This window comes from Erinaceus europaeus, chromosome 17 (assembly GCF_950295315.1).
Source record: "Erinaceus europaeus chromosome 17, mEriEur2.1, whole genome shotgun sequence".
Taxonomy (NCBI): Eukaryota; Metazoa; Chordata; class Mammalia; order Eulipotyphla; family Erinaceidae; genus Erinaceus; species Erinaceus europaeus.
Genome location: NC_080178.1, coordinates 10,846,409 through 10,869,911, shown reverse-complemented (window position 1 = coordinate 10,869,911; position 23,503 = coordinate 10,846,409). Strand labels below are relative to the sequence as shown.

General features: G+C 54.4%; 1 protein-coding gene across 2 annotated transcripts in view; it reads right to left on the bottom strand.

Annotated features, from left to right (window-relative positions):
- Positions 1-3,503: 3,503 nt before the first annotated feature.
- DAGLA (diacylglycerol lipase alpha) overlaps positions 3,504-23,503 on the bottom strand; it is a 60,770-nt gene continuing 40,770 nt past the window's right edge. For both annotated transcript variants that reach the window (XM_060176330.1, XM_007526326.3), the window contains exons 8-20: positions 22,392-22,469; positions 20,960-21,084; positions 15,906-16,059; positions 15,428-15,511; positions 15,269-15,346; positions 14,903-14,983; positions 14,476-14,618; positions 14,024-14,092; positions 13,742-13,814; positions 12,990-13,186; positions 11,679-11,808; positions 11,096-11,286; positions 3,504-6,440 (exon numbers count right to left, since the gene is read on the bottom strand). In XM_060176330.1, coding sequence (XP_060032313.1) covers positions 5,456-6,440; positions 11,096-11,286; positions 11,679-11,808; positions 12,990-13,186; positions 13,742-13,814; positions 14,024-14,092; positions 14,476-14,618; positions 14,903-14,983; positions 15,269-15,346; positions 15,428-15,511; positions 15,906-16,059; positions 20,960-21,084; positions 22,392-22,469 — 2,388 coding nt within the window. In that variant the 3' untranslated portion in view covers positions 3,504-5,455. The remainder of the gene's footprint in view (positions 6,441-11,095; positions 11,287-11,678; positions 11,809-12,989; positions 13,187-13,741; positions 13,815-14,023; positions 14,093-14,475; positions 14,619-14,902; positions 14,984-15,268; positions 15,347-15,427; positions 15,512-15,905; positions 16,060-20,959; positions 21,085-22,391; positions 22,470-23,503) is intronic.

The window sequence follows — 23,503 nt, the reverse complement described above, 5'->3', positions numbered from 1 at the left end:
CCTCTCCCCTCTCTGTCTTCCCCTCCTCTTTCCATTTCTCTCTGTCTTATCTAACAACGGCAACATCAATAACAACAACAATAACTACAACAGCAATAAAAACCAACAAGGGCAACAAAAAGGAAAAGAAAGAAAGAAAGAAAGATTATAAAAAAATGTTAGTGGGCAGGGGAGATAACATAAAGGTTATGCTAGTAGGCTGTCATTCTCAGGCCCCATGTTCGATCCCCCCATACCACCATAAGCCAGAGCTGAACAGTGCTCTAGGGAAAAAATAAAAAAAATAAATAAAGGTTATTAGCAGTTTGGGAGCTGACACATTGGATAAAGTATTGGACACTCAAGCATGAGATCCCGAGTTTGATCCCCAGAATTGCATGTGCCAGTGTAATGCTCTCATTCTCCCTCTTTGGCGAATCAATATTTAATTTTAAAGTTTATTAGATAAACAAGCAAAAGAGAATTCCAGGGCTGGGAGATGGCTCACCTAGTAGGGCACACTCTTCACCGTACTCCGGGACTCCGAGCCCTGGCACGGCAGGGAGAACTATCCTGCTCTCAAGGGGAAGCTGCAGTGCAGCCCTGTCCTGTCTCTCTCTACCTCTGTCTCTCTCTGAAACAAGGGAAGTCCACTGGGAGGCCTAGAACTGAGCAGGTGTCAAGCCCTGGTGCAACCGGAAACAGACAACAACAAAACTGGGGCTGGGAAGTGGCGTACCCAACTGAGCCCACATGTTACAATGCTTAAGGACCTGGGTTCAAGCCCCCAGTCCCTACTTGCAGGGGGAAAGCTTCATGAGAGGTGAAGTAGTGCTGCAGGCAGGGTTCTCTCTCTTTCTCCCTCCCTCTCTCTCTGTTTCTGTCTATCCCCCCAAATGAATAAAATAATATTAAAAGAATGGGGTGGGGAACAGCTGAAAATTCAGTTTTCTTTTTAAATTTTTTCTTCATTTATTTTGCCTCCAGGGTTATTGACAGGGCTTGTGCCTTCACTATGAATCCACTGCTCCTATGGCCATTTAAAAAAAAATTTTTTTTTTGATAGGACGGAGAGAAATGGAGAGAGGAGGGGAAGATAGAGAGGGAGAGAGAAAGATAGACACCTGCAGACCTGCTTTATTGCTTGTGAAGCAACGCACCTGCAGGTGGGGAGCCGGGGGCTTGAACCAGGATCCTTGTGCAGGTCCTTGCACTTCATACTACGTGCATTTAACCCATTGTGCCACTGTCCAGCCCTCCAGTTTTCTTTTTTAAAATTAAATATTTATTATTTATCCCTCTTGTAGGTGGGGACTGAGGGCTTGAACCCAGATCCTTGTACATCGTAACATGTGTGCTTACTCAGGTGCATCATTGCCAGTCTCTCCCAAATCAGTTTTCTATGAACCTCTGCCCCACAACCAGATCTTCCTGCCCAACCCCACCTGGGGGCCTCAGCAGTCACTATTGAGGGCTGTCCACTGAGTCAAACACTCCCTCCCCTTGGTCAGTGTGCATGCGTGCGTGTGTGCGTGCATGTGTGTGTGTGTCGTGTGTGCGTGTGTGTGCACATGCATGTGTGTGTGTCATGTGTGCACGTGTATGCATGTGTCGTGTGTGTGTGTGTAAAGGGGATGTGACCTTCATAACAACTACTCAGGCTGGAGTAGCAGGTATCTGGGAGAACCCTGAAATCAGACATGGTGAGATGGGGCCCCTCTGGTGATCCTGGCTGAGGGGTCAGGCCCTGGCCACTTCTCCTGATGCCACCAGGCCTCTGACTGATATAGGAGCAGTTCTCAAGAGCTTCTCGAGCTGGGGGACTGGGGTGCCTGCAGGGACCCAGGCTCCAGGACTCAACCAAGAGTTGAGGCTGCTCTCCCTGCCCCCAAGTTCACAGTGAAGCTGGGGTGCTAGCCCAGCTTGGACAAATGCCCAGGAAGTCTTAAAGAAGCAAGATCCCCCCCACCCCAGAACTGTTGAGCTCTGGTTTATGGTGGTGTGGGGGATTGAACTTGGGACTTTGGATCTCAGGCATGAAGGTCTCCTTGCCTATCATTATGCTATCTACCCCGCCCAGGAAGCAAGATCTTTTTAAAAAATATTTATTTATTCCCTTTTGTTGCCCTTGTTTTATTGTTGTCGTTACTATTGTTGTTATTGATGTCATTGTTGTTGGATAGGACAGAGAGAAATGGAGACAAGAGGAGATGACAGAAAGGGGGAGAGAAAGACAGACACCTGCAGACCTGCTTCACAGCTTGTGAAGCGACTCCCTGCAGGTGGGGAGCTGGGGGCTCAAACCGGGATCCTTACTCCAGTCCTTGCAATTTGTGCCACATGTGCTTAGCTACCGCCCGACTCCTGGAAGCAGGATCTTAAGCACCCTGTCCATGGTGAGTCTACACCCACCTCCCTCAACCCACCCTTAGTGAAGAACAGAGGAAGACATCAGCCCTGGTGCAGACAGACTGCTTGTCCCTGCGGCCATTTAGCTGTCCTATCCCAGGTCTGTCCCCTGGGCCTCAGAGCCTCACTTGCAAATCAGCTGTGTGATGGTGCAGGTGAAGCATCAGATGGGAGAAGTATACCTTCTGTTCACTTTCCCACTCCATTTCTTTTCTTTTCTTTTTTTTTTCCCCAGAGCACTGCTCAGCTCTGGGTTATGGTGATGTGTGGGCTTTGAACCTGGGACCTCAGAGCCTCAGGCATGAGAGTCTGTGGGCATAACCGTTATGCTCAGATAGGGTACTTTTGGGCTGGAGAAACTAGCTCAGCAGGTGGAGTGCAGGACTCACACACCTGAGGCTCCCTGTTTCATCCCCAGGACCATATGTATCAAAGTAGAGGTCTGGCTTCTTGCTCAGGCGAGATTGTTCTCTTGATCCTATATACCACAAATCCAGTGCGTTAAAGCCTCTGGGGAGATAACACAGTGGTTGTGCGCCAGACTTTTGGACACCATCTGAAGCTAGAGCTGAGCAGAGCTCTGATTTCTCTCTCTCTCTCTTGTTAAGATGAATCTTTTAAATACTTAAATGCTAGGATACTTGGCAAAACAAGAGGCCATAGAGCAAGCAGCAGTTCTGAAAACTCTCAGGTGCCAAGGAGCCAGAGCCCAGGCGGGAGACCAGGGTCCCAACCCCCAGGGAGTCCTGCAAGTCTGTGCCTTATCCGGCCTCAGTTTCCTCTTCTGTTCAGAGGCGGTGGGGGCAGGAGGCATCCTACTTTTCAGGCATCCTCCCTGGCCCTCCCTAAGCAGGCTAGGTAGTGGGGGGGGGGGGGTAAAGTGAAAGTCAGGGTCAGGGTGTCAGGCCAAAGTTATGGTGGGGTCGGTGCCTGTACTGACCCCAGCTGAGGAACAGCGCCACCTGCTGGTCGGAGGTCCCGCTGTTCCCCCCCCTTCTCCTGGGGCTGTGAGTATGCTTGGTCCCTAGCAGGGATTCTAAAACCATGTCCCGCCAATCTAAGGTCCTTGGTCCCCAGGGTCTCCCTCGCCCCCACAAGACAGGTGACTCAGGTGGTCCGAGTGCTTCTACATCCAGTTTATACACAGCTCTATACAATGTACAGAAACTTTATATACAGAGATATTTATAGAATAAGCTATATTAATTCGTCTCCTTTTTACAGCAATATTAGTTTGGATCTTTCATACATTAAGTACAAAAAGTCAGGGAGGATGGGGCAAAATGGCACGCAGAGTGCAGAGTGTGTGGGGTTCCCCAGGCTGCGTGCTCCCCACTTGCATAAGGAGGTCACCCAGGCCCCTCGGGGGACAGACCAGCGCCCGGCTGGAGGAGGGGGCGGGGACTTGTGCTGCGGGTCTGGGGGGCGCGGGTAGGGGCGAGTCTGAGCCGCGCTGGGCTGAGGGGGGTGGCTCAGACCCCCCCGAGTGTGACGAGAGGGAAGGGGAGACACACAGCAGCCTCATTCTTGGGTTGGGGGGCTGAGGTGCGGAGGGGCAGGGGATGGGGTGGGTCACCCCAGGCTGAGTCCGAGCCTGCCCCAGCCTCCCCCAGTCTGTAACCGCCAGTGGCTGCAGCCTTGGGGGGCGGGGAGTTTGTCCCTGATGGCTCAGTCCTGGGGGGAAGAGCTCCATGCCCACCCTTGGAGTTTAACCCCCCTGGCCCCCAAAGAGGCGGATTTAAAGGGTCAGGCCCTTCTTTGTGCTGGGAGTTTATTCTGATTTATGCTCCATCTTTTTTTTTTTTTACTTTATGATAATTATTTTTCTAACTCTGGGATTCACTGATTCGGTGGCTTCAGCCTCTGCTCTGGGCCCCTCGCTATGCCAGCATTGGGGGCCCCCGGCTGGAGTGGGGTGCACCCTAGAGTGATGGGGTGGGAGTCAGAGAGTGGGGGAGGCCCAGCTCCTTGTCTATTTCCATGTGTCGGGCAGGCAGGTCTAGATACCAGTGATCAGGAGATGGAGGTGGGGGGGGGGGACACGGGGGACGGGGGGATGAAATGCCTCCGAGAGAAGGCACAGGAGGGTGGTCCAGGCCCATATCCCAGACCACTGGGTCAAAGCAGCCGGTGACAGGGGAACCCCAACTGAGCTGTGCCTACCCACCCCCCACAGGCCCTGTCTTCTTGGCAGGCTTGGGATGGGGGAGGCTGGGAGGGGGAGGGGCCGGCGGTAATGGGGGTGCTGGGGGGTGGCGTCAGGCATCCCCCTACCTCATGCACATGCACGCACGCGCCCCTTCCCCCAAAGCATGCACACAGACCCCCGGGGTCTCCATCTCTCCAACCCAGCAGGAAGGGACCATTCAGCCAGGGGCACAGCTCCTGAAGCCCCAGCACTGGCGGGGTGTGTGTGTGTGTGTGTGTGTGTGTGTCTCCACAGCACCTCTACTTTGGGCCTCACTTCCTTTGTGGGGAGCAGAAGACCCAGGAGACCCAGCCGGTGGAGGGGGGAGGGCTGAGGAGAGGGTTTCATATCCCGGCTCCTGGGCTGTCTGGGGATGGGGGGGTGGGGTCCTAGATGGAGGAACATTGGGGTGCCCTACTCCCCCTGTGGGGGTGGTCACACCAGCCAGGCTGTCCAGTCTAGTTATCCAGGACCAGGGGGGCAGAGAAGGGACCATAGCCGTCCTGAGTCCTTGCCCTGCGGTGTGTGTGGGGGGTGTAATTAATAACATGATTGGAAGGGGAGGTTCTTACAAGCCCAGGACACAGCCTGAGCCCAGCTGGGCAGTTTCTGTAAACAAGGTGGGGGAGAGGCCCCCCCCCCAGGGGACTGGCCAGCAGACACCAGATCTGGGGGGTGGAGGCAGCCAGGACAGAGGCTGTGGGGGTAGGGGCAGTGCTCCACCTTTGACCCTAGAGGCAGCCAGCCCCCGGGGTTGTGTGGGGACCCCCGGCCTCTCCCAGTCACCCTCCCCCACCCCTGGCTCTGAGGGGGTCCCCCTAAGCTGAGGTAGGGATGTGGACCCCCAGCTCAGCAGCAGCCGGGTGCAGGGAGGGGGGGCTAGCGGGCAGAGATGGCCAGCTCATCCTGCTTGACTGGGCTGGCCCCGCGGCCGGCGGGGGTGGGAGTCCGACTGGGGTCCAGGGCCAGGCATTCCTGGCTGCTGAGGCCGCTGGGGGTCAGGTCCATGAGCTCCCCGGACGAGCTGAGTGGGAAGGAGGGTGACAGTGACACCCCTGAGGACGAGGGCTCCGCCGAGCCGGCGAACAGCCGTGGGGGTTTGGGCACCAAGTTGGGCTCGAACTGGGCGCGCAGCAGGATGTCGCGAGGGCCGGGGGCAGGGGGCCCGGGGCTGTCGGGCACCACCATGCAGTAGAGGTCCTGGAACGAGCCGCTCTTGCTGTCCAGGTTGAAGAGGCTGTCAATGAACTCGGCGAACTCCAGCACCTGCGGGCTGGGCGAGTCCCCCAGACGCCCGTTGTGCAGGGCCAGTTCTCCGCCGCCGCCAGAGGGCGCTCCTCCTCCTCCTCCTCTTCCTCCTCCTCCTCCCTCCACCTCCTCCTCCTGCCGGGGGGCTGCAGAGCTGGGGGGCCGCTCGGGGGAGGCGCCCCCGCTGGCCGGGCTGGGCTCCAGCGGCGGGGCGTCCTGTGAGTGCTTGGACAGGCTGTCGGCCGCCAGCAGTTCGGTGCGGGAGCTGAGCGAGGGGTTCTCCTCGGGGATGGCGGGGTCGATGTAGAAGAGCGTCCCCTCCCCGCGCTCCAGCACGGCCTGCAGGCTGGGCGAGCCCCGCACGCTGCGGAAGCCCGACGAGCGGCGGGAGTCGAAGCTGTACAGCGACTCGGTGTCCGACAGGCTCTCCATGGTGGCCAGCGGGGCGCGGCGGGCCTGCAGCTCGGCCGCCAGCCGCTCCTGCGTGGACAGCAGCAGCAGCTCCACGGGGTCCTGGCGGGGCGCCCCCAAAGTCCCCGCCGCCGCCGCTGCTGCGGGGGACAGCAGCCGCCCCTCTGAGAAGCCCTCCAGGCTCATCTCAGACTGAGATTTGCTCCTGCAGGGGGTGGGGGGGAGGGGAGGGCGTCAGGAGGGGCAAGCACACCCTAGGAGGGGATGGGCTCACTCAGTGAATGGGTGCAAGGAATCCTTATTATTTAATCCACTTATTTATTATTGGATAGAGACAGAGAGATTGAGAGGAGAGGGAGGATAGAGAGGGAGACAGAGAGACACCTGCAGTTCTACTTAAGCTCTACTGAAGCTTTCTCCCTGTAGGTGGGGACCAGGGACTTGAAACTGGGTCCTTGTGTACTGTGCATGTGAGCTCTTAACCAAGCGCACCGCCACCTGCCTTCCTCCCACCCCGCTTTTTTTTTTTTTTTTTTTTCCCAGAGCACTGCTTAGTTCTGGCTTTTGTTGGTGCTGGGGATTGAACCTGGGGTCTCAGAGCCCTAGGCATGAAAGTTTCTTTGCATAACCATTGTGCTATTTATCCCCCAGTCCTTTATTATCATTATTATAAATTTAACTTATTTATTCTGGATAGAGACAGAGAGAAATCAGGATGGGAGGGGGAGACAGAAAGGGAGAGAGAGAGACACCTGCAGTCCTGCTTCCCTGCTCTGAAGCTTTCCCTCTGCAGGTGGGGAGTGGGGGTTTGAACTCAGGTCCCTGTGCTTGGTGGTGTGTTCACTCAACCAGGTGTTATTACGATTATCAACTAGTCATCATCATCATTATTGTTATTATTATTATTACCAGAATACTTTCATCAGCTCTGGCCGGGGATTGAACCTAGGACCTCAGAGCCTCAGACATGAGAGTCTTTTTCCATCACTATTATGCTATTTCCTTAGCATAGTAATAATAATTATTACTACTGGTAGTCGTAGTAGTTTAGTAGAGATAATGGAGCAGAGACTGACAGAGCCCACAGCACTGAATCACCACCACAGGCTCTGAAAGTGTCTATTTTACCAAGACAAACTCATGCAGCCCAGGAAGCAGCCAGGGCAGAAAGGTTTGGAGTCTCAGAAAGGTGGGAGCCAGGGCAGAAAGGTTTGGTCCCAAGTCTGAGCACGAGCATCGAATATGCCAGAGTGAAGCTCTGGTTCTCTCCCCTCCTCCGCTTCCTCCTCTTCCTCTCTGTCATTAACTAATAAATAAGCAAATACATCTTTAAAAAATAAATAAATACATGGGGGTGGGGTGGCACACCAGCTTGAGCACACACGTTACCATGCACAAGAACTCGGGTTCAAGCCGCAGTTCATGAATGATGAGACAGTGCTGCACGTCCCCACCCCCATACCCCGTCCCTCTCAATTTCTCTCTGCTCTATTAGAAAAAAAAGGAAAAGATCTAAAAAAAAAAGTCAGTCGGAGCAAGGCTAATCCTAGTGGCAATAAGTAAATAAATAAATAAATGAAAGAAAAACTCAAAAGAACGCAGGAGAGGAGCCTAGTACTGCTCAATGGGTAGAATGCACGAGGCCCTGGGCTCATGCCTTGACACCACAGGAGGGTAGCATGGACAGCAGGACAGCGGGAGTGGGGTGGCACGGTGCTGTCACCCCTTCTGTCTTTCTTCTTCTTGTCCACACACGAGGCCCTGGGTTCATTCCCCAGCACTGTTCTGAAACAGTGGGGGAGGGGATGCAGGGCAGGGAGACAGCCCAGCCAATACAGTGAGTACAAGGCGCTGGGTGTGAGTCCTGGCACCACACAGGACCGCCAGGTGCCAGGGGAAGCTCCATGGATGGTGGCAGTGGTGCTGGGCTGTCTCTTCCTTTATGCTTTTCTAAGAAAAGTGAAAAGGTCACCCTGCAGGTGGCCCAGTGCATAAAGCACTGGGCTCTCAAGCACGATATCATGAGTTTGATGTCCAGCATCACATGTACCAGAGTGATGCTTTAGGTCTTTCTCATTCTCGTTAACAAAAAAAAAAAAATTTTTTTTAATTTCTTTATTATCTTTATTGGATAGAGACCATCAGAAATTGAGAAGGAGGAGAAAGAGAGGAGAGAGAGACAGAGAGACACCTGCAAACCTGCTTCACTACTCGTGAAGCTCCCCCTGCAGGTGGAGACTGGGGGGTTTGAACCTGGGTCCTTGTACACTGTAGCATGCGTTCAACCAGGTGCACCACCACCCAGCCCTCACCAATATATTTTTTTCATCAAAAAGGAAAAAATTGGCCTGGGAGCAGTGGAATCACATACGAGTGAGCCACCAGCACCAATGAAATAAAACTAAGAAAGAAATAAAGTAAGAAAGGAAAGAGAGGAAGAAAGAGAACGATCCCCAGAGGCGACAAAGGGTTGAGCTGGGGCTAGGGTGGGTGGATGGAGCTCAAGGTCTGAGAGAGCTGCTGGGGGTGCCCTGTATCGAAGGAGCCTGATGCCCAGAGTCACTGGGGCCAGGAAGGAGACCCCCTCCTGCCTCCCCACCATCCCCAGCCGCTCTGCCGGGACAACCACCACCAGGTGGGTTATTAGAGCAAGTTATAATTCCAGCCACAAAAGGCAATGGCTCCCTCTGCTGGTCACTGTGGAACTGCAGGGACATCCCTGGGTTCCCCTCTAAGCTATGGGGCCCCCACCCTTTTCAGAGCTCTGGACCAGATTCACCAGGACAGACCTGCCTAGACTGACTGTGGGAGCTGCTCCTCAGGGTGTGTGAACGCGGGCTGGTGTGAGGATGTATGTTTCTGTGCATGTGTGTACACGCTCAGGTCTACGGGGGTCAGAGCCTGCATCCAAGGAGCCAGGACAGTGGCAGAACACAGGGCTTACCTGTGTGGAGTTCTGAGTTCAATTCCTGGTACCACTGCACAGACCACAGTGATACTCTCCTTTGTGCTCTCCCTCTCTCTCCCCCCTCTTTTTGACTCTTTCTCTCTCTCACTCTCTCATTAGACAGGCAAATAGAATTATTTACTTATTTATTGAAAATAACTTATTTCTTTATGAGTGACAGTGAAAGGGAAAGAGAACCAGAGTCGGGGAGTCAGGCGGTAGTAAAGCGGGTTGAGTGCATGTGGTGCAAAGCACAAGGACCTGTGTAAGGATCCCGGTTCGAGCCCCTGGCTCCCCACCTACAGGGGAGTCGCTTCACAGGCGGTGAAGCAGGTCTGCAGGTGTCTATCTTTCTCTTCCCCTCTCTGTGTTTCCCTCCTCTCTCCATTTCTCTCTGTCCTATCCAACAACAAATGACATCAACAACAATAATAACCACAACAATAAAACAACAAGGGCAACAAAAGGGAATAAATAAATAAATATTAAAAAAAAAAAAAAACCAGAGTCTCGCTGTGGCACTTGTGGAACTGAGGCTTGAACTTGGGGCCTTCACTCTCCCAGTGGCATCTGTTCCTCAAGTCAGAAAGAGATTTATTTATTTATTACTAGGCCTGCTCAGCCCTGGCTTATGGTGGTGCGGGGGGGGGGGGGGGGAGGTGCTGAACCCGGGGCCTTGGAGTCTCACGCACGAGAGTCTTTCTGCATAATCATTATGCTATCTTCCCTGAGGAAAGAGATTCTTTTTAAAAAAAAAATAAGCAAACAGGGGTGGAAGATAGCATAATGATTCTGTAATGGTTCCTTCCTACAGCTCCGAGGAGGTCCCAGGTTCAATCCCCCAGCACCACTATAAGCCAGAGATGAGCACCACTCCTGTCTCTCTCTGTGTCTCTTTCATTAAAATAAATAAAATATTCTTTTTAAATAATTTTTTAAATATTTACTTATTTTCCCTTTTTGTTGCCCTTGTTTTTTTCATTGTTGTTGTGGTTATTGTTATTGATGTCATTGTTGGATAGGACAGAGAGAAATGGAGAGAGGAGGGGAAGACAGAGGGGAGACAAAGATAGACACCTGCAGAACTGCTTCACCACCTGAGAAGCGACTCCCCTGCAGGTGGGGAGCTGGGGGCTAGATCAGAGATCCTTACGCGCTTAACCCTCTGCGCTACCACCCAACTCCCAATATTCATCTTTTTAAAAAATTTATTTATTTTCCCTTTTTGTTGCCCTTGCTGTTTAACGTTGTTGTTATTGATGTCATCGTTGTTGGATAGGACAGAGAGAAAGGGAGAGAGGAGGGGAAGACAAAGACGGGGAGAGAAAGACAGACACCTGCAGACCTACTTCACTGCTTGTGAAGCGACTCCCTTGCAGGTGGGGAGCCCGGGGCTCAAACCGGCATCCTTCCGCTGGTCCTTGCGCTTTGCGCCACGTGCACTTAATCTGCTGCGCCACCGGCTGACTCCCCCCAATATTCATCTTTTAAAAACAACACATAAATGGTCCGGGAGGTGGCACAGTGATAAAGCTTTGGACTTTCAAGCATGAGGTCCTGAGTTCGATCCCCAGCAGCACATGTGCCAGAGTGATGTCTGGTTCTTTCTCTCTCCTCCTATCTTTCTCATAAATAAATAAAAACGTTTAAAAAATTTTAAAAAAGGAACACATAAGCAGCTATCTCTCTCTCGTAAGAAATAAACAAATAGGGGTTGGGTGATGGCGCACCTGGTGGAGCGCACGTTGTAGTGCGCAAGGACCAAGGTTCAAACTTGGGTCCCCACCTGCAAGGGGAAAGCTTCAAATGTGGGTGCGGAAGGGGTGGCCTGGCCACAAGGTCAAGGTCCCTCTAGCTGGCTCACAGCTCCGTACATGCACACTTGGACGCCTGCACCCCGGGGCCTGACTCACCGGACGCTGCTGCTGTTGCGGTGGTCGGCGACTGGCAGATCCAGGGCCAGGCCGGCGGGCACGGGGGGCCCTGTGGGCAGCGGCTGCTGCTGGAAGATGAGCTCGGGGGTCAGATCCACCTCGGTGGGGCTCACCATGACCTTGGCTGCCGACAGCAGGGCTGTCTTTCCTTTGTTGTAGTTCTCCAGCACCTGGCGGTGGGCGGTGGTGGGAGAAATTGTGAGGGGAGTCAGGGGGTCTTGTGGTATGTTAGGGCGACCCCAGATTCCTGCCCCTCCAGAAAGGCTTTGCATCCCATCCTTGCTTTAAAAAAAATTTATTTATTTATTTATTTTTTGGTTTATGGTGGTTCAGGGGATTGAACCTGGGACTTTGAAGCCTCAAGCATAAGAGTCTCTTTGCAAAACCATTATGCTATCTACCCCTGCCCCCCATCCTTGCTTTTCTGGGGAGGGGAGCACGGCGGACACTCCTGCTGAATCTGTCTGTGCTGGGGACCTTGGGGACAGTCCCTGGGGGTGTTGCCACTAACCCCCCCCTCCAGCAGAGTGAGACAAGGGGTGCCCCGAGCTGGGGGGCTCACCTTGTTGAGCCCCTCCATGACCACGTAGGGCAGGTGCTCGTGGAGCATGGCGGGCGAGATGATGACTTCGTTGAATGCCTTGTTGTCTCCCCAGATGGCGAAGTACGTGGGCTCCTCCTGTTCACAGCAGCTGGGGGGGGGGGGGGACAGGGGCGGGTCGTTGCGGGTGGGGGGGGGAGCTGGCTCTGCCCCCCGCCCCCCAGCCCAGCGCTGCTCCCAACCCGGGCTTATCAGGACCCACCGACCAGTGTGCCATGTTCCCTGTGGCATGGTTTATGCTAAAGAAGGCTGGGTGGGACCAGGTGGTGGCACACCTGGTTGAGCGCACACATTACAGTCCACAAGGGCCCAGGTTCAAGCCCTGGACCCCACCTGCAGGGGGAAAGCTTTACAAGTGGTGAAGCAGGGCTGCAGGTGTCTGCCTGTCTCTTTCCCTCTCTAGCTCCCTTTACCCTCTCAATTTCCCTCTCTAACCAAAAAAATATATAAATAAATAATATAACTTAATAATTAATAGAAAAAAGAAGTCTGGGCGTGGCTGAAAAAAAAGAACACAAAAAAGAAAAAGAAAAAAATAATACAAAAAATAAAAATAAAAATAATACAAAAAGAAGTCTGGGCGTGCCCACCTCTCAAGTCTTGGGCAAGGGCCCCCAAACCAAACCCGGAAAAGGCCTGTCTACTCATGTTCTTCTGCACCCCCCCCCATGTGTGGCACTCAACTCCTGTGTGACACCAGGTGACAGCTGGCCCGTCAGCCAGCCAGTGCCTGATGTCCACCTCCCTGGGACATCTGCTTTTATTTTAATATTTCATTTTATTTATTTATTTTGGGTAGAGACAGAGGAATTGAGAGTGAGGGAGAGAGAGAGACACCTGCAGCACTGCTTCACCACTCATGAAGCTTCTCTCCTGCAGGTGGGGACGAGAGGCTTGAACCTAAGAGATAGTTCAGCTGGGAGGGTGTCTGCCTTCCCATCCGCACAGCTCCTAGTGCTGTGGGGTCTTTGTGTCTCTCTTTCTGTCTCTATCTCTTGATGAAAAGTGCAGCAGGGGGGAGGGGCAGAGGTTTCACAGAGGCAAGGCCCTAGCATGACAAGATAACAATGATGAGGACGACGAGATGATGATAATAGTGATGATGATGATAGCAACACCAATAATAATAACAATAATAATACATAGGTGGACGGTGGGGAGTGTGAGCTGGGTAGAGCTGGTGCGGGGTTGCGAGGACGCATGGACGCAGGCCTGCTCCGGAGTCTGCGCCCAGTGCACCGGCCCCGCCCCACCCCGCCTCCCCGCACCCACCAGCACTGCTCAGCCGGGTGGTTGTGCACCACGTGGATGATGCGGCCGGGTGGGTAGAGCGGCGTGCTGGCCGACAGTGCGATGGTCAAGTCGCTGGGATGCGTCCAGAGCCGTGCGCTGGCCAGCGTGGTCACCTCCACTTCCTCTGGCAGCTCCGACTTGGGGATGCACTTGGTGGCTCCCACGATGATCCGCCACTGTGGGGGTGTAGGGGTGAGGGGGGCTGGCAGGGCCTGGTAGAGGGAGGGCCAGGGGCGGGGTGGGGGACTGGCAGGCTGCTGTGGATATATGGCAGAGGGTTTTGGGGGGGACGGACTGCTGATTTGGGGGGCTTCTCAGGGTCACACAGAGATGGCCTGGCCTCCTAGCACCTAGCATCCAAGTACCCAACACCTAACACCTAGCATCCAAATACCCATAATCCAAACTCTCAAGCACCCAGCGCCTAGCACTCAAGCAATCAACACCTAGACACCCAGAACCCAAGCATTCAGAACCAAGCATTCAAACATACAACACCCAAGCACCTAGCACCCAAGCACCCAAATATCTAGTACCATAGAAAACCGGGACCCCTTCCTGCCTGCCCACCCTGGCCCCAGCACCATCCAAAGGCCTAAGCAGTCCCACGAGCAGTGCCTCCCTGACTTGGGGGACCACACCAACAACGAAGAGCCTTCCGAGCCAGTGGATGCCATCCTGGCTGGCTCTGGGCCTTAGTTTCCCTGCCTGCCAGGGTGGGTGCTGCTCACCTTGGGCTTGGTGCTTCTCTGCAGGACATCCAGAAGCTGCCTGCGGAATCCTTCCAGTTGGGACAGGCCGATCCTGGGGGACACGGGGGCGTCAGGGAAAGTGGAGGGTGATCGGGGAGCTGGAACCCTCCCTGGGACACAACCAGTTAGCTGGGGACCCCTGGGAGGGAGGCCTGAACTCTGAGCTGGGTCTTAGGGGGCAAGGGGACTCTGGGGCACCAGAAATCTGGCCCAGGTGAGACCCGAGGTGGAGGGGCCAGAGGGAAGTGAGTGGTCACTCGCCTGGGGACCAGGTCCTTGCCCAGAACCACCGCTGTCACGAACTCCTTGGAGTATTCCATGGCATCCTCACTGCAAAAGAAGCCGGGGGAGGGATGCTGAGGTGGGGGGGCAGGGGGAGCACTCAGGGTTCATGAGGGGAACCCCGCTCAAACATGCCCAGGTGTCATGACTCCAGATGCCCTGTGGTGCAAGGCAACAGGCAGACTGCCTAACATGCATGAGGCTCCTGACACCACATGGGAGTACTACAGCACCAGAGGAAGCTCTGTGCACAGTGGATCAGTGCTGCCTCTCTCCCTGTCTTTCCTGCCACCAAGGGTCTGCTGGGTGTGGGTCCTGGAGTCCCGGCGCCCCCTCTCCCCACTCTTCCCAGGCTCCCTGCTGATGGGGAAATGCACTGCACTCACCATCCCCACCCAAATGCAGCTTGGGAGGAGCCCTGGGGTGCTCACCTCAGCAGGCCCCCGGGTGGGGAGTAGGCGAAGCACTTGAGAGTGGGGTACTGAGGGCGCAGGAGGAAGGAGAGGATGGCTGCCGTGCCCGCCCCCAGGGAGTGGCCCACCACGATGAGGCCATAGTGCTTGGTTCCTCGGCCCTGGGACCGAGAGGAGCCTAAGAGCCCGCCCCCACCCACAAGGCCCACCTGCTCAGTCCTGTCCCCAACCCTGTCCCTGTCCCCAACCCTGTCCCTGTCCCCAGCCCTGTCTGTCCCCATCCCAGTCTCCATCTCCATTCCTGTCCCCAGCTCTGTCCCTGTCTCCAGCCCTGTCCTGTCCTCAGCCCTGTTCCCAGCCTTGTTCCTGTCCCCATCCCTGTCTCTGTCCCCATCCTTGTCCCGGTCCCTGTCCCCACCCGGCCTGTTGCTGAGAAAGGCCTCACCAGGTCCCGCCCAAAGGCCTGGGACAGCACCATCTCCTGCTCCAGCTTCTTCTTGATGTACTCGGCTGAGAGGACCATGCCCTGGCAGGGGGTGGGGGGACAGGGGGTGTTGGGGGCTGCTGGGTGGACACAGCGCCACTTCACAGGGAAGCAAACTGAGGTTGGTGGACCGGCTGACTGATGGACAGCTCTTCCGGGACAGGATGGGGGGCAATAGAGGGGACGCAGTGACCCCTCGGGGTGAACCCACACCTCGGGACCCATCTCCCAGGAGCCCAGAGAGCAGGGAATGTCCCCTGTCCCCACCTCAGGTGTGCAGGCTGGGGTGGGGGGCATCCAGGGACCCTCAGGCCTTTGGGGATGTACCTTGTGACCCAGCCAGGTGCCGTGGTGGCCTTCCACAGGGAGGCGCTCGGCGTCCCCTGTCAGGTCAGTTAGGGCATCCTTGTGGGGAGAGGAAACAGTGAGGGGCAGAGGCTGGAGGGCTTGGGGGCCTGGGGGATCCTGGGGGGGCTAGGCGCCTACCTTAGGGGACAGGGTTCCCCGAATACTGATCACTACCTTCTTCTTGTCATGGTCCACGGCCACATAGAAGGGGGTCTCGTAGACCTAAGTGTGTGTGTTGGGGGGGTGGCAGCCGTGAGCCTGGGGGCCCGGGATGGGGTGTTCTGCCCCCCAGTCTCTAAGTCTGGCTCCACCGACCCTGCCTCCCACCCCCATTGTCTGCTGTGGCCCCAGAGCTCACCATCATGCCCTCCCCTGCTCCCAACAGCTTCCTCCCATCAAAGGCTGCAGTGAACTCCAGCTGACAGCGAGGGGAGGGTTGGGGTTCACTTTCTCAGACCCAGAGAGGGTGCTGGCCAGTGAGTGGGGGACAAAGGGGTCTGCCCAGAGTGAGGGGAACACCTGGAGGCTGCTGAGGGAGGGCAGGGTGGGACAACGCTCCCCCACCCCCCCGTATCTGTGGGGACCTCGTCCTCCGCGCTCCGCTCAAGGGGCTCACCGCGTCGTGGCAGGAGGTGTAGACGATGTCCACGGCCGTCATGTTCTCATCCAGGAAGTGGCGCCGGATGGCAATGGCGTTGCAGCCACAGCAGTTGTCCTCCTCGATGGTCACCCCAGGGGCGAAGCGGGGCCGTGTGGGGCACAGGCAGCAGCTGGGGGGCGGATGGGGGGCTGGGCTTGAGCCCCAAAACACACACGCGCATGCGCACCCTGGCTAGGCCCCGTCTTGCCCAGAATAAAAGCCACAGTTCCTGCCCTGTAGTGGCGCAGCTATGTCCCACTCCCCTGGGGCCACATGGCCCTTCTTTGTTTACTTTTATCATTATTTTATTTTTTAACCAGAGCACTGCTCAGCTCTGGCATATAGTGGGGCGGGGGATTGAACCTGGGACGTGACCAGAGCCTCAGGCATGAGAGTCTGTTTGCATAACCATTATGCTATCTACCCCCGTCCTTTATTATTGTTTTTAAATGTTTATTATTATTATTATTATCTTCATTTATTGGATAGAGACAGCCAGAAATTGAGAGGGAAGGGGCTGATAGCGAGGGTGAGAGACAGAGAGACACCTGCAGCCCTGCTTCACCACTTGTGAAGCCTTCCCCCTGCAGGTGGGGACCAGGGGCTTGAACTTGGGTCCTCGAGCACTGTAACATGTGCACTCAACCAGGTGTACAATCACCTGGTCCCCCTTCTTATTTTTATATTTATTCTATTCACTAAACATATGACAGAGAGGAAGAGAGAGAGAGAGAGACAGACCACAACACTGAAGCTCCATTTTCTCAATGCAGTGGGGGCTGGGCTCGAACCTGGGTCCTGCACATGGCAAAGCAGTACAAAATCCAAGTGAGTTATTTTGCCAACCAAAGATGTTCTCTTTCCTCTCCCAGCTTTACTTTCTATTTTCTTTTCTTCCTTCCTTCCTTTCTTTTTTTTTTTTTTTTTATTTCCTCCTGGGTATTGCTGGGGCTCGGTGCCTGAATCGTGAATCCATGGCTCCTGGAGGCCATTTCCCCCCATTTTTATTGCCCTTGTTGTTGTTGTTATTGCTGTTGTTATTGTTGGATAGGACAGAGAAAAACAGAGTGCAGGTGGGGAGCCGGGGGCTTGAACAGGGATTCTTAAGCTGGTCCTTGCACTTTGTGCCACCTGCGCTTAACCCGCTGCACTACCACCCAGCCCCCTTCTTTCTATTTTTTTAAATACAGGGTTATCACTGGAGCTTGGTGCTTACACGAAGACTCTGCCACTCCTAGTGGCCTTTTATTATTATATTTATTTATAGATTAGATACAGACAGCCAGAAATTGAGAGAAAGGGGAGCTAGAGAGGGAGAGAGACAGAGAGACGTCTGCAGCACTGCTTCACCACTCGCAAAGCCTCCTCCCTGCAAGTGGGTGCTAGAACCTGGGTAATGGTGGCCTTTTCTTTTTCTTTCTTTATTCTGTTTGATAAGGACAGACAGAAATTAAGAAGGAAGTAGGATATTGAGAGGGTGAGAGACAGAGAGATCCCTGCAGCCCTACTTCACTACTCATGAAGCTGCCCCCTGCAGGTGGGGTCTGGGGCTTTAGCCTGGGTCCTGGCACAAAGGAATGTGTGTGTCCATGGGATGCACCACCCCCAGCCCCTATTCTACTTTTTTTTTTCTTCACACAGTGCTGAACCTGTGTAATCCCATCACTACCATGACTACCTTTTCCCCCTTCAATCTCAGAGAGAGGAGAGATGAAGAGGTGGAGAGAGAGAGATCACAGCACTGCTTCACTTTTTCTTTCTTTTTATAATTTTTTTATTAGACAGCACAGAGAGAAATTGATAGAGGAAGAGAGGATGGGGAAACAGAGAGGGAAAGATAGACGCCTGAAGACCTGCTGTGAAGCCACACACCTGCGGGCCCCACCTGGGTCTCAAACCTGGGCCCTTGTGCTTGGTAATATGTGCGCTTAACTGAGTATGTCACTGCCCAACCCCACTGCTCCACTCCTTTTTATTTCTTTACTTATTTATCATTGGATAGGATAGAGAGAAATTGAGAGGCAAGGAGGAAGCAGGAGAGAAAGAGACAGAGACAACTGCGGCCCTACTTCATCACGTGTGAAGCTTGCCCCCTGCAGGAGGGGACCAGGGGCTTGAACCTGGGTGCTTGCGCACTGTAATGTGTGCGTTTAACCAGGTGTGCCCCCGCCTGGCCCCTTCTCCACTCCTTTTGAAGATTTCCCTCCACGTGATGCTCCCATGTGGTGGCCAGGGGCTTGAACCCAGGTCCTCCTACACAGTGAACTGTGGACTCTCCCAGTTGAGTTGTCTCCCGCTCCCAGCACAACCCCTCCCAGGCCACCTTGGGCCTCGGCATCTCTTGGCTTTCAGCTCCTCAGCCCCTTCAAACCCCAGCATCGACTGATAGCAGTCATCGTGTTCCCCTTCAAACTCAGGGGCTGTTGCTTCTATGGCCACCAGAGGGAGCAAGCGGCCAACAGATGGGGCTTGGGCCACACGTGACCTGCAGGCTGGCAGTCAGAGGACAGCAGGAACTTAGGAGCCCAGAGTGATGCCAGGAGGGGGGTGGTGGTGGTGGAAGGAACGGCCACCTCAGGGCACTCAGGGACAGCCCTGGCTGCTGGGGTGCGGGTGCCTGCTCCTGTCCACTGCCAGTGGTTTGGGGCCAGTTTTCTTTTTGGGGCCGGTCCCCTCTCTGCAGCCTCAGTGGGGTCCCCCAGCAAGGAGTCTGAGGCCTTGGGGATAGGCGGCTTCTGCTCCACTGTGACCGTCCTGACCTGGAGGACCTTCTGGCCCTGCCTTATCACACTCCTCCCCCAAGGTGCTGTCCGTGCTGCTCCTTTGTGGTGCCAGGGATGGAACTCAGGCTCTCATGCTCACAAAGGCATGTGCTCTAGCCACTGAGCTCCTAAGAAACCCTTCCTTTTAGAAAGACCAAGAGCAGGAGGGGAGTGGGAGATGGGGTGATGGGGCAGGAGGGAGGGGCAGAGAGAGGAGCAGGGCAGGGGACCCGCAGTGGCAGCACCAGGCAACGTCCTACTCCATCCTCTCCAAATGGCTCCAGGAAGCAGGTGTTACCATCGCTACCACATGGACAAAGACGGACGCTCAGGGGCCAGGAGGTAGCTCAGCAGGGAAAGTGTGTGTCTGACCTGCATGAGGCCCTGAGTTCCATCTGTAGCACAATATGATGGTACATGGAAAATACCAAGAGAGCCCCATGGATCATCGGTGGGCGGGTTGTGGTATCTTTCTTCTCTCAGCACCATGAACAGCACTCAGGGAGCCTCAGGATGGTGGGGCAAGACTGAGGATTTCTTTTCTCTCGGCACCATGGTCAGTACTCAGGGAGCTCCAGGGATGGTGGAGCAAGGCTGTGGTGTCTCTCTTTTCTCAGTACCATGGACAGCACCCAGGGAGCCCCATGGATGGTGGAGCAGGGCTGTGGTGTCTCTCCCTCTCTACACAACCTCTAAGGAGAGAGCTGAAAAAATTTCCTTGGAGGGGCTAGGTGGGCAGAGTGCACATATTACCCCATGCAAGGACCCAAGTTCAAGCCCCCAGTCCCCACCTGCAGGCAGGAAGCTTCAAGAATGGTGAAGCAGTGCTGCAGGTGTTTCTCTTCCTCTCTGTCTCCCTTTCCCCTGTCAATTTCTCTCTTTTCTACCCTCTGCTCCATCCTCAAAAAGGCTGCAGGAGGCAGTGGATTTATCATGCTGACGCCAAGCCCCAGCAGTAAGACTGATGGTGAAAAGATAAGAATCACCCAGGGTTGTGAGTTGCCTATGCTACTGCACAGACATGAGCTCATGCCCAAGGTTCATTCCCTGGCATCACATTAAAAACAAAAATGATTGGTGGCCCAGGAGGTGGCACAATGGGAAGTGTGTTGGACTTGCAGGTATGAGGTCCCAAATTCAATCCCTGGCATAGTGTGGGCTAGATGATGCTCGGGTCCACTTTCCCACCTCTCTCTGATGCATAAATGAATAAATACATCCTTTTTTTAAAAAATAGTTTTTTATTTTTTAAATAGTTTATTTATTATTGGATAGAGATTGAGACAAATTGAGAGGAGAGGGGGAGATAGAAAGGGGGAGGTTCAGAGAGACACCTGCAACCCTGCCTCACCACTTGTGACGCTTTTCCAGGTTGGGGACCTGGGCCTTGAACCTGGGTTCTTGTGTACTGTGATGTGTGCACTTAACCAGGTACACCACCACCTGGCCTCCAATAGTGTTTTCTTTTTAATATTTAGTTTTAATTGATTTATTTATTAGATATAGACAGAGAAATCAAGAGGGAAAGGAGTAATAGAGGATGAGAAAAAGAGAGAGAGAGAGAGAAGGAGGAAGAGAGAGAGAGAGAGACGTGCAGCATTGCCTTGACACTCATGAAGCTTCTCCCCCTGCAGGTGGAGACTGGGCTTGAACCCTGGTAACATGTGCACTCAAGCAGGTGTGCAGCACCTGGCTCCAACCCCACCCCTTTCTCTCTTTATTTATAATTGGACAGAGACAGGGCAATTGACAGGGGAGAGAGAATGACGGAGAAGAAGACAGGAAGACACCTGCAACCCTGCTTCACCACTTGCGAAGCTTTTCCCCTGCAGGTGGGGGGGACCAGGGACTTGAAACTGGGTCCTTGTGCACTGGAATGTGAGTGTTTAATCAGGTGCACGACCCCCCGCCCCCACCACACCCCTTCTAAGGAGCTCTGCTCAGCTTTGGCTTATGGAGGTGCTGGGGGCTGAACCTGGGACTCAGGAGCCTCAGGCATGAGAGTCTCTTTGCAGAACCATTGTGTTGTCTCCCCTGCACCATATTTTATCTGATTATTATTAGTCTTTAAAAGAGACTGAAGCTCGGGAGCTGGGCTTTCACAAGAGGGCAAGGGGGCAGAGCTGAAATTTGAGCCCAAGCTGCGTGACTTCCATTCCTGGTCCAGAGACAAGGCAGAAGGAGGAAGGCAGTATGGGGGAGAAGTATGGGGTTGCGGGGTGGGGGCGGGGGCATGGGGAGATGGAGGGGCAGCAGGGGGGTACTCACGAGCAGGAGCGGGCCAGCTGGCAGAGGCCACAGGCGGGCTTGCGCACCAGGTACATGGGCCAGCCGTAGGCAGCCAGCGCAAAGAGCATGTAGTAGCAGACCTCTTTGTAGCGGAGCATCTCTTGCTGGAAGGAGTGGGGTGGGGGTAGGCGGGGGTCACCACCTTCCCTCCTGCTGTGCACCCCCCCAACCGCAGCCCCCTGCCTTGCCTGGGAGGCATGAGGCTCCTGAAGGCACTAATTGCGTTTCCTTAATTATCTCCCAGCAAGCCGGCTGTGAACCCTCCTGAGGCCTGTCCTGTTGTGCCAATCTCAGAATTAATGATTTGGGGATGGGGGGGGGAGCTCTCAGCATCAGATCGATTTCCTGGCCTGTTTTCCCCGGAAGGGAGTGTGTGTGTGTCCATCCCTGCTGGCCTTAACAGGCAGCCCAAGATGGAGCCTCAGCACCCCCCTCCCCCAGGTCCCAGGGGCTCCTGCCCTGCTAGGACACCCAGCTCCCAGCCTGGGAGCTCTCTGCAGATCTGGGGGACTCCAGCTCCCAGGGTGTCTGGGCCAGATTGGGATCTCGGCGCCAGGCTGCTGAGGGTAGAAGAAGGGACCAGGACAGCTGAGGGGCAGGTAGGGGTGCCTGGCTGTGCCCCTTCCAGTGCCCTGGGCAACCTGGGCTCCTGCACGTAGCAGGGGAATTAGTCACCTTGTAAAAGTTAAAGAGGGCGATTAGTCACCACGGGGAGTGAGAGGGAGCAGAGTATTCAGAGCCCAGAGGGGAGCCCGCCCTGGGTCTGCTCTTCAGGAACTGCAGGAGAAGGTCATTATCTTCTCTGTGGCAGGGAGGGAGGTGGGGTGGGGCGTAGGGCTGCGGGTGGCTGTTGGGTAAGGGTGCCTCTGGGAAGCTAGGCCCTACAGCCCCTGTTGTCCCCCGCCCCCACATTCCCCTGGTTCCCACAGGCAGGGTGAGTGGCCAGGGCCTGAGCACCTGCTACTGACAGACAGATGGGGACTGTCAGTCTGCATGGACAGGGAGACACGCCTGTCTGGGGATAGGAGGGGGGTTATGAGGGAGGCTTTCCCAGAGAGCTGAGGGGGAAGGCTGGGGCCTAGCAACAGGAGACTGAGGGGATCTGTATCCACTTCCCAGTGGGGCCAGGCTGTGGGGAATCGGAACTTGCAGACACCCCTTCCATTGGCTGGGTTGGCTGTGGTCCCAGCCCCCTATTTCATAAGCCTCCCCCCCAACACTGGGTCATCCATCCTTACCCCAAAACATAGAGAATTTCTACTCTGGGTGCTGGGTTTATTCTGCCACCCACAAAGCTTGGAAAGGAGAGAAAAGAGGGTGCCCCTGAGGGAGTCTGGGGGCCCACCCCTGGCCAAGCAGGTCCAGTCACCCCAGGAGATGGCAGCTCCAGCTGGCTTGGGTTCAGACTCACCGAGTTCTTGAGGTCGAGGTACTTGGTGTTCCTAGTCACCGGCATCCCAGACAGGAAGGCCAGGATATCATTGTTGGCCTGGGGAGGGGTGGGCATGGTGGCTGTGGGGTTCTGGCTGTGGGCTACAGCAGCGGTACTGATCCCCCATGCTGGCACGGGGAGCCCAAAGGTGAGTATGGTTTCCAGCTCACCTCCCACCCCTTTCTCCCTGCTTCTCCCCACCCCTGCCAAAAAAAAAAAAAAAAAGTGAGCACATGAAGCTCTATGATGTGGAGGGGGGGAGTGTGGCTCAAGGAAGGGTCACGAGGTGTGGCTATGGAGTTGGAAGCCCTTTCAGATGGCTCTCCTGTTAAACTAGAGTAAGCAATGAAAAGTTGAGTTTCTGAAAACTCAACAAAATACAACTGGGATTTCTTCAGAAACTCACTAAGCCACAGTCACCAAGCTGCGGATGCTACTATGATTCCATCCTGAACTCCCTGGGCAGACGGCCTCACCAATGTATCCTGGAACCTCACCTCCCTAGAGCCCTACCTCACTAGGGAAAGACAGAGACAGGCTGGGGGTATGGATCCATTTGCCAATACCCATGTCCAGTAGAGAAGCCAGACCTCCCACCTTCTATACCCCATAAAAAATTTTGGTCCATACTCCCAGAGACTGGGGAGAAATGTTAGGGGAAGATGACCAGAGGACTCTGACCTCCAATTCCACCAGGACCCAGAGAAGAAGAGGAAAAAAGGAAAAACATTTGGAAGTAGTAACTGGTGTAGGTATAACTCAGAAAGGAAGAGAAGGCAGGACCATAGGAAAAAAATGGGAAAAATTTATAAACAGTTAATAGAAATATTAGTCATGCAACAACAATAAAACAAGGGCATCAAAAGGGAAGGTAATTATAAAAAAATAAATAATAATCAACCCATGTCTGTGGCCTTGGGAGATCACTGCAGTTTCCAATGGGGGGAATGGGGACACAGAACTCTGGTGGTGTGGAATTGTACTCCTGTAACCTTATAATTTTGTAAACCAATATTAAATCTCTACTAAAAGAGAGAAATAAAGAGAGAGAAAGTTAGAAAGAAAGAAAGAAAGAAAGAAAGAAAGAAAGA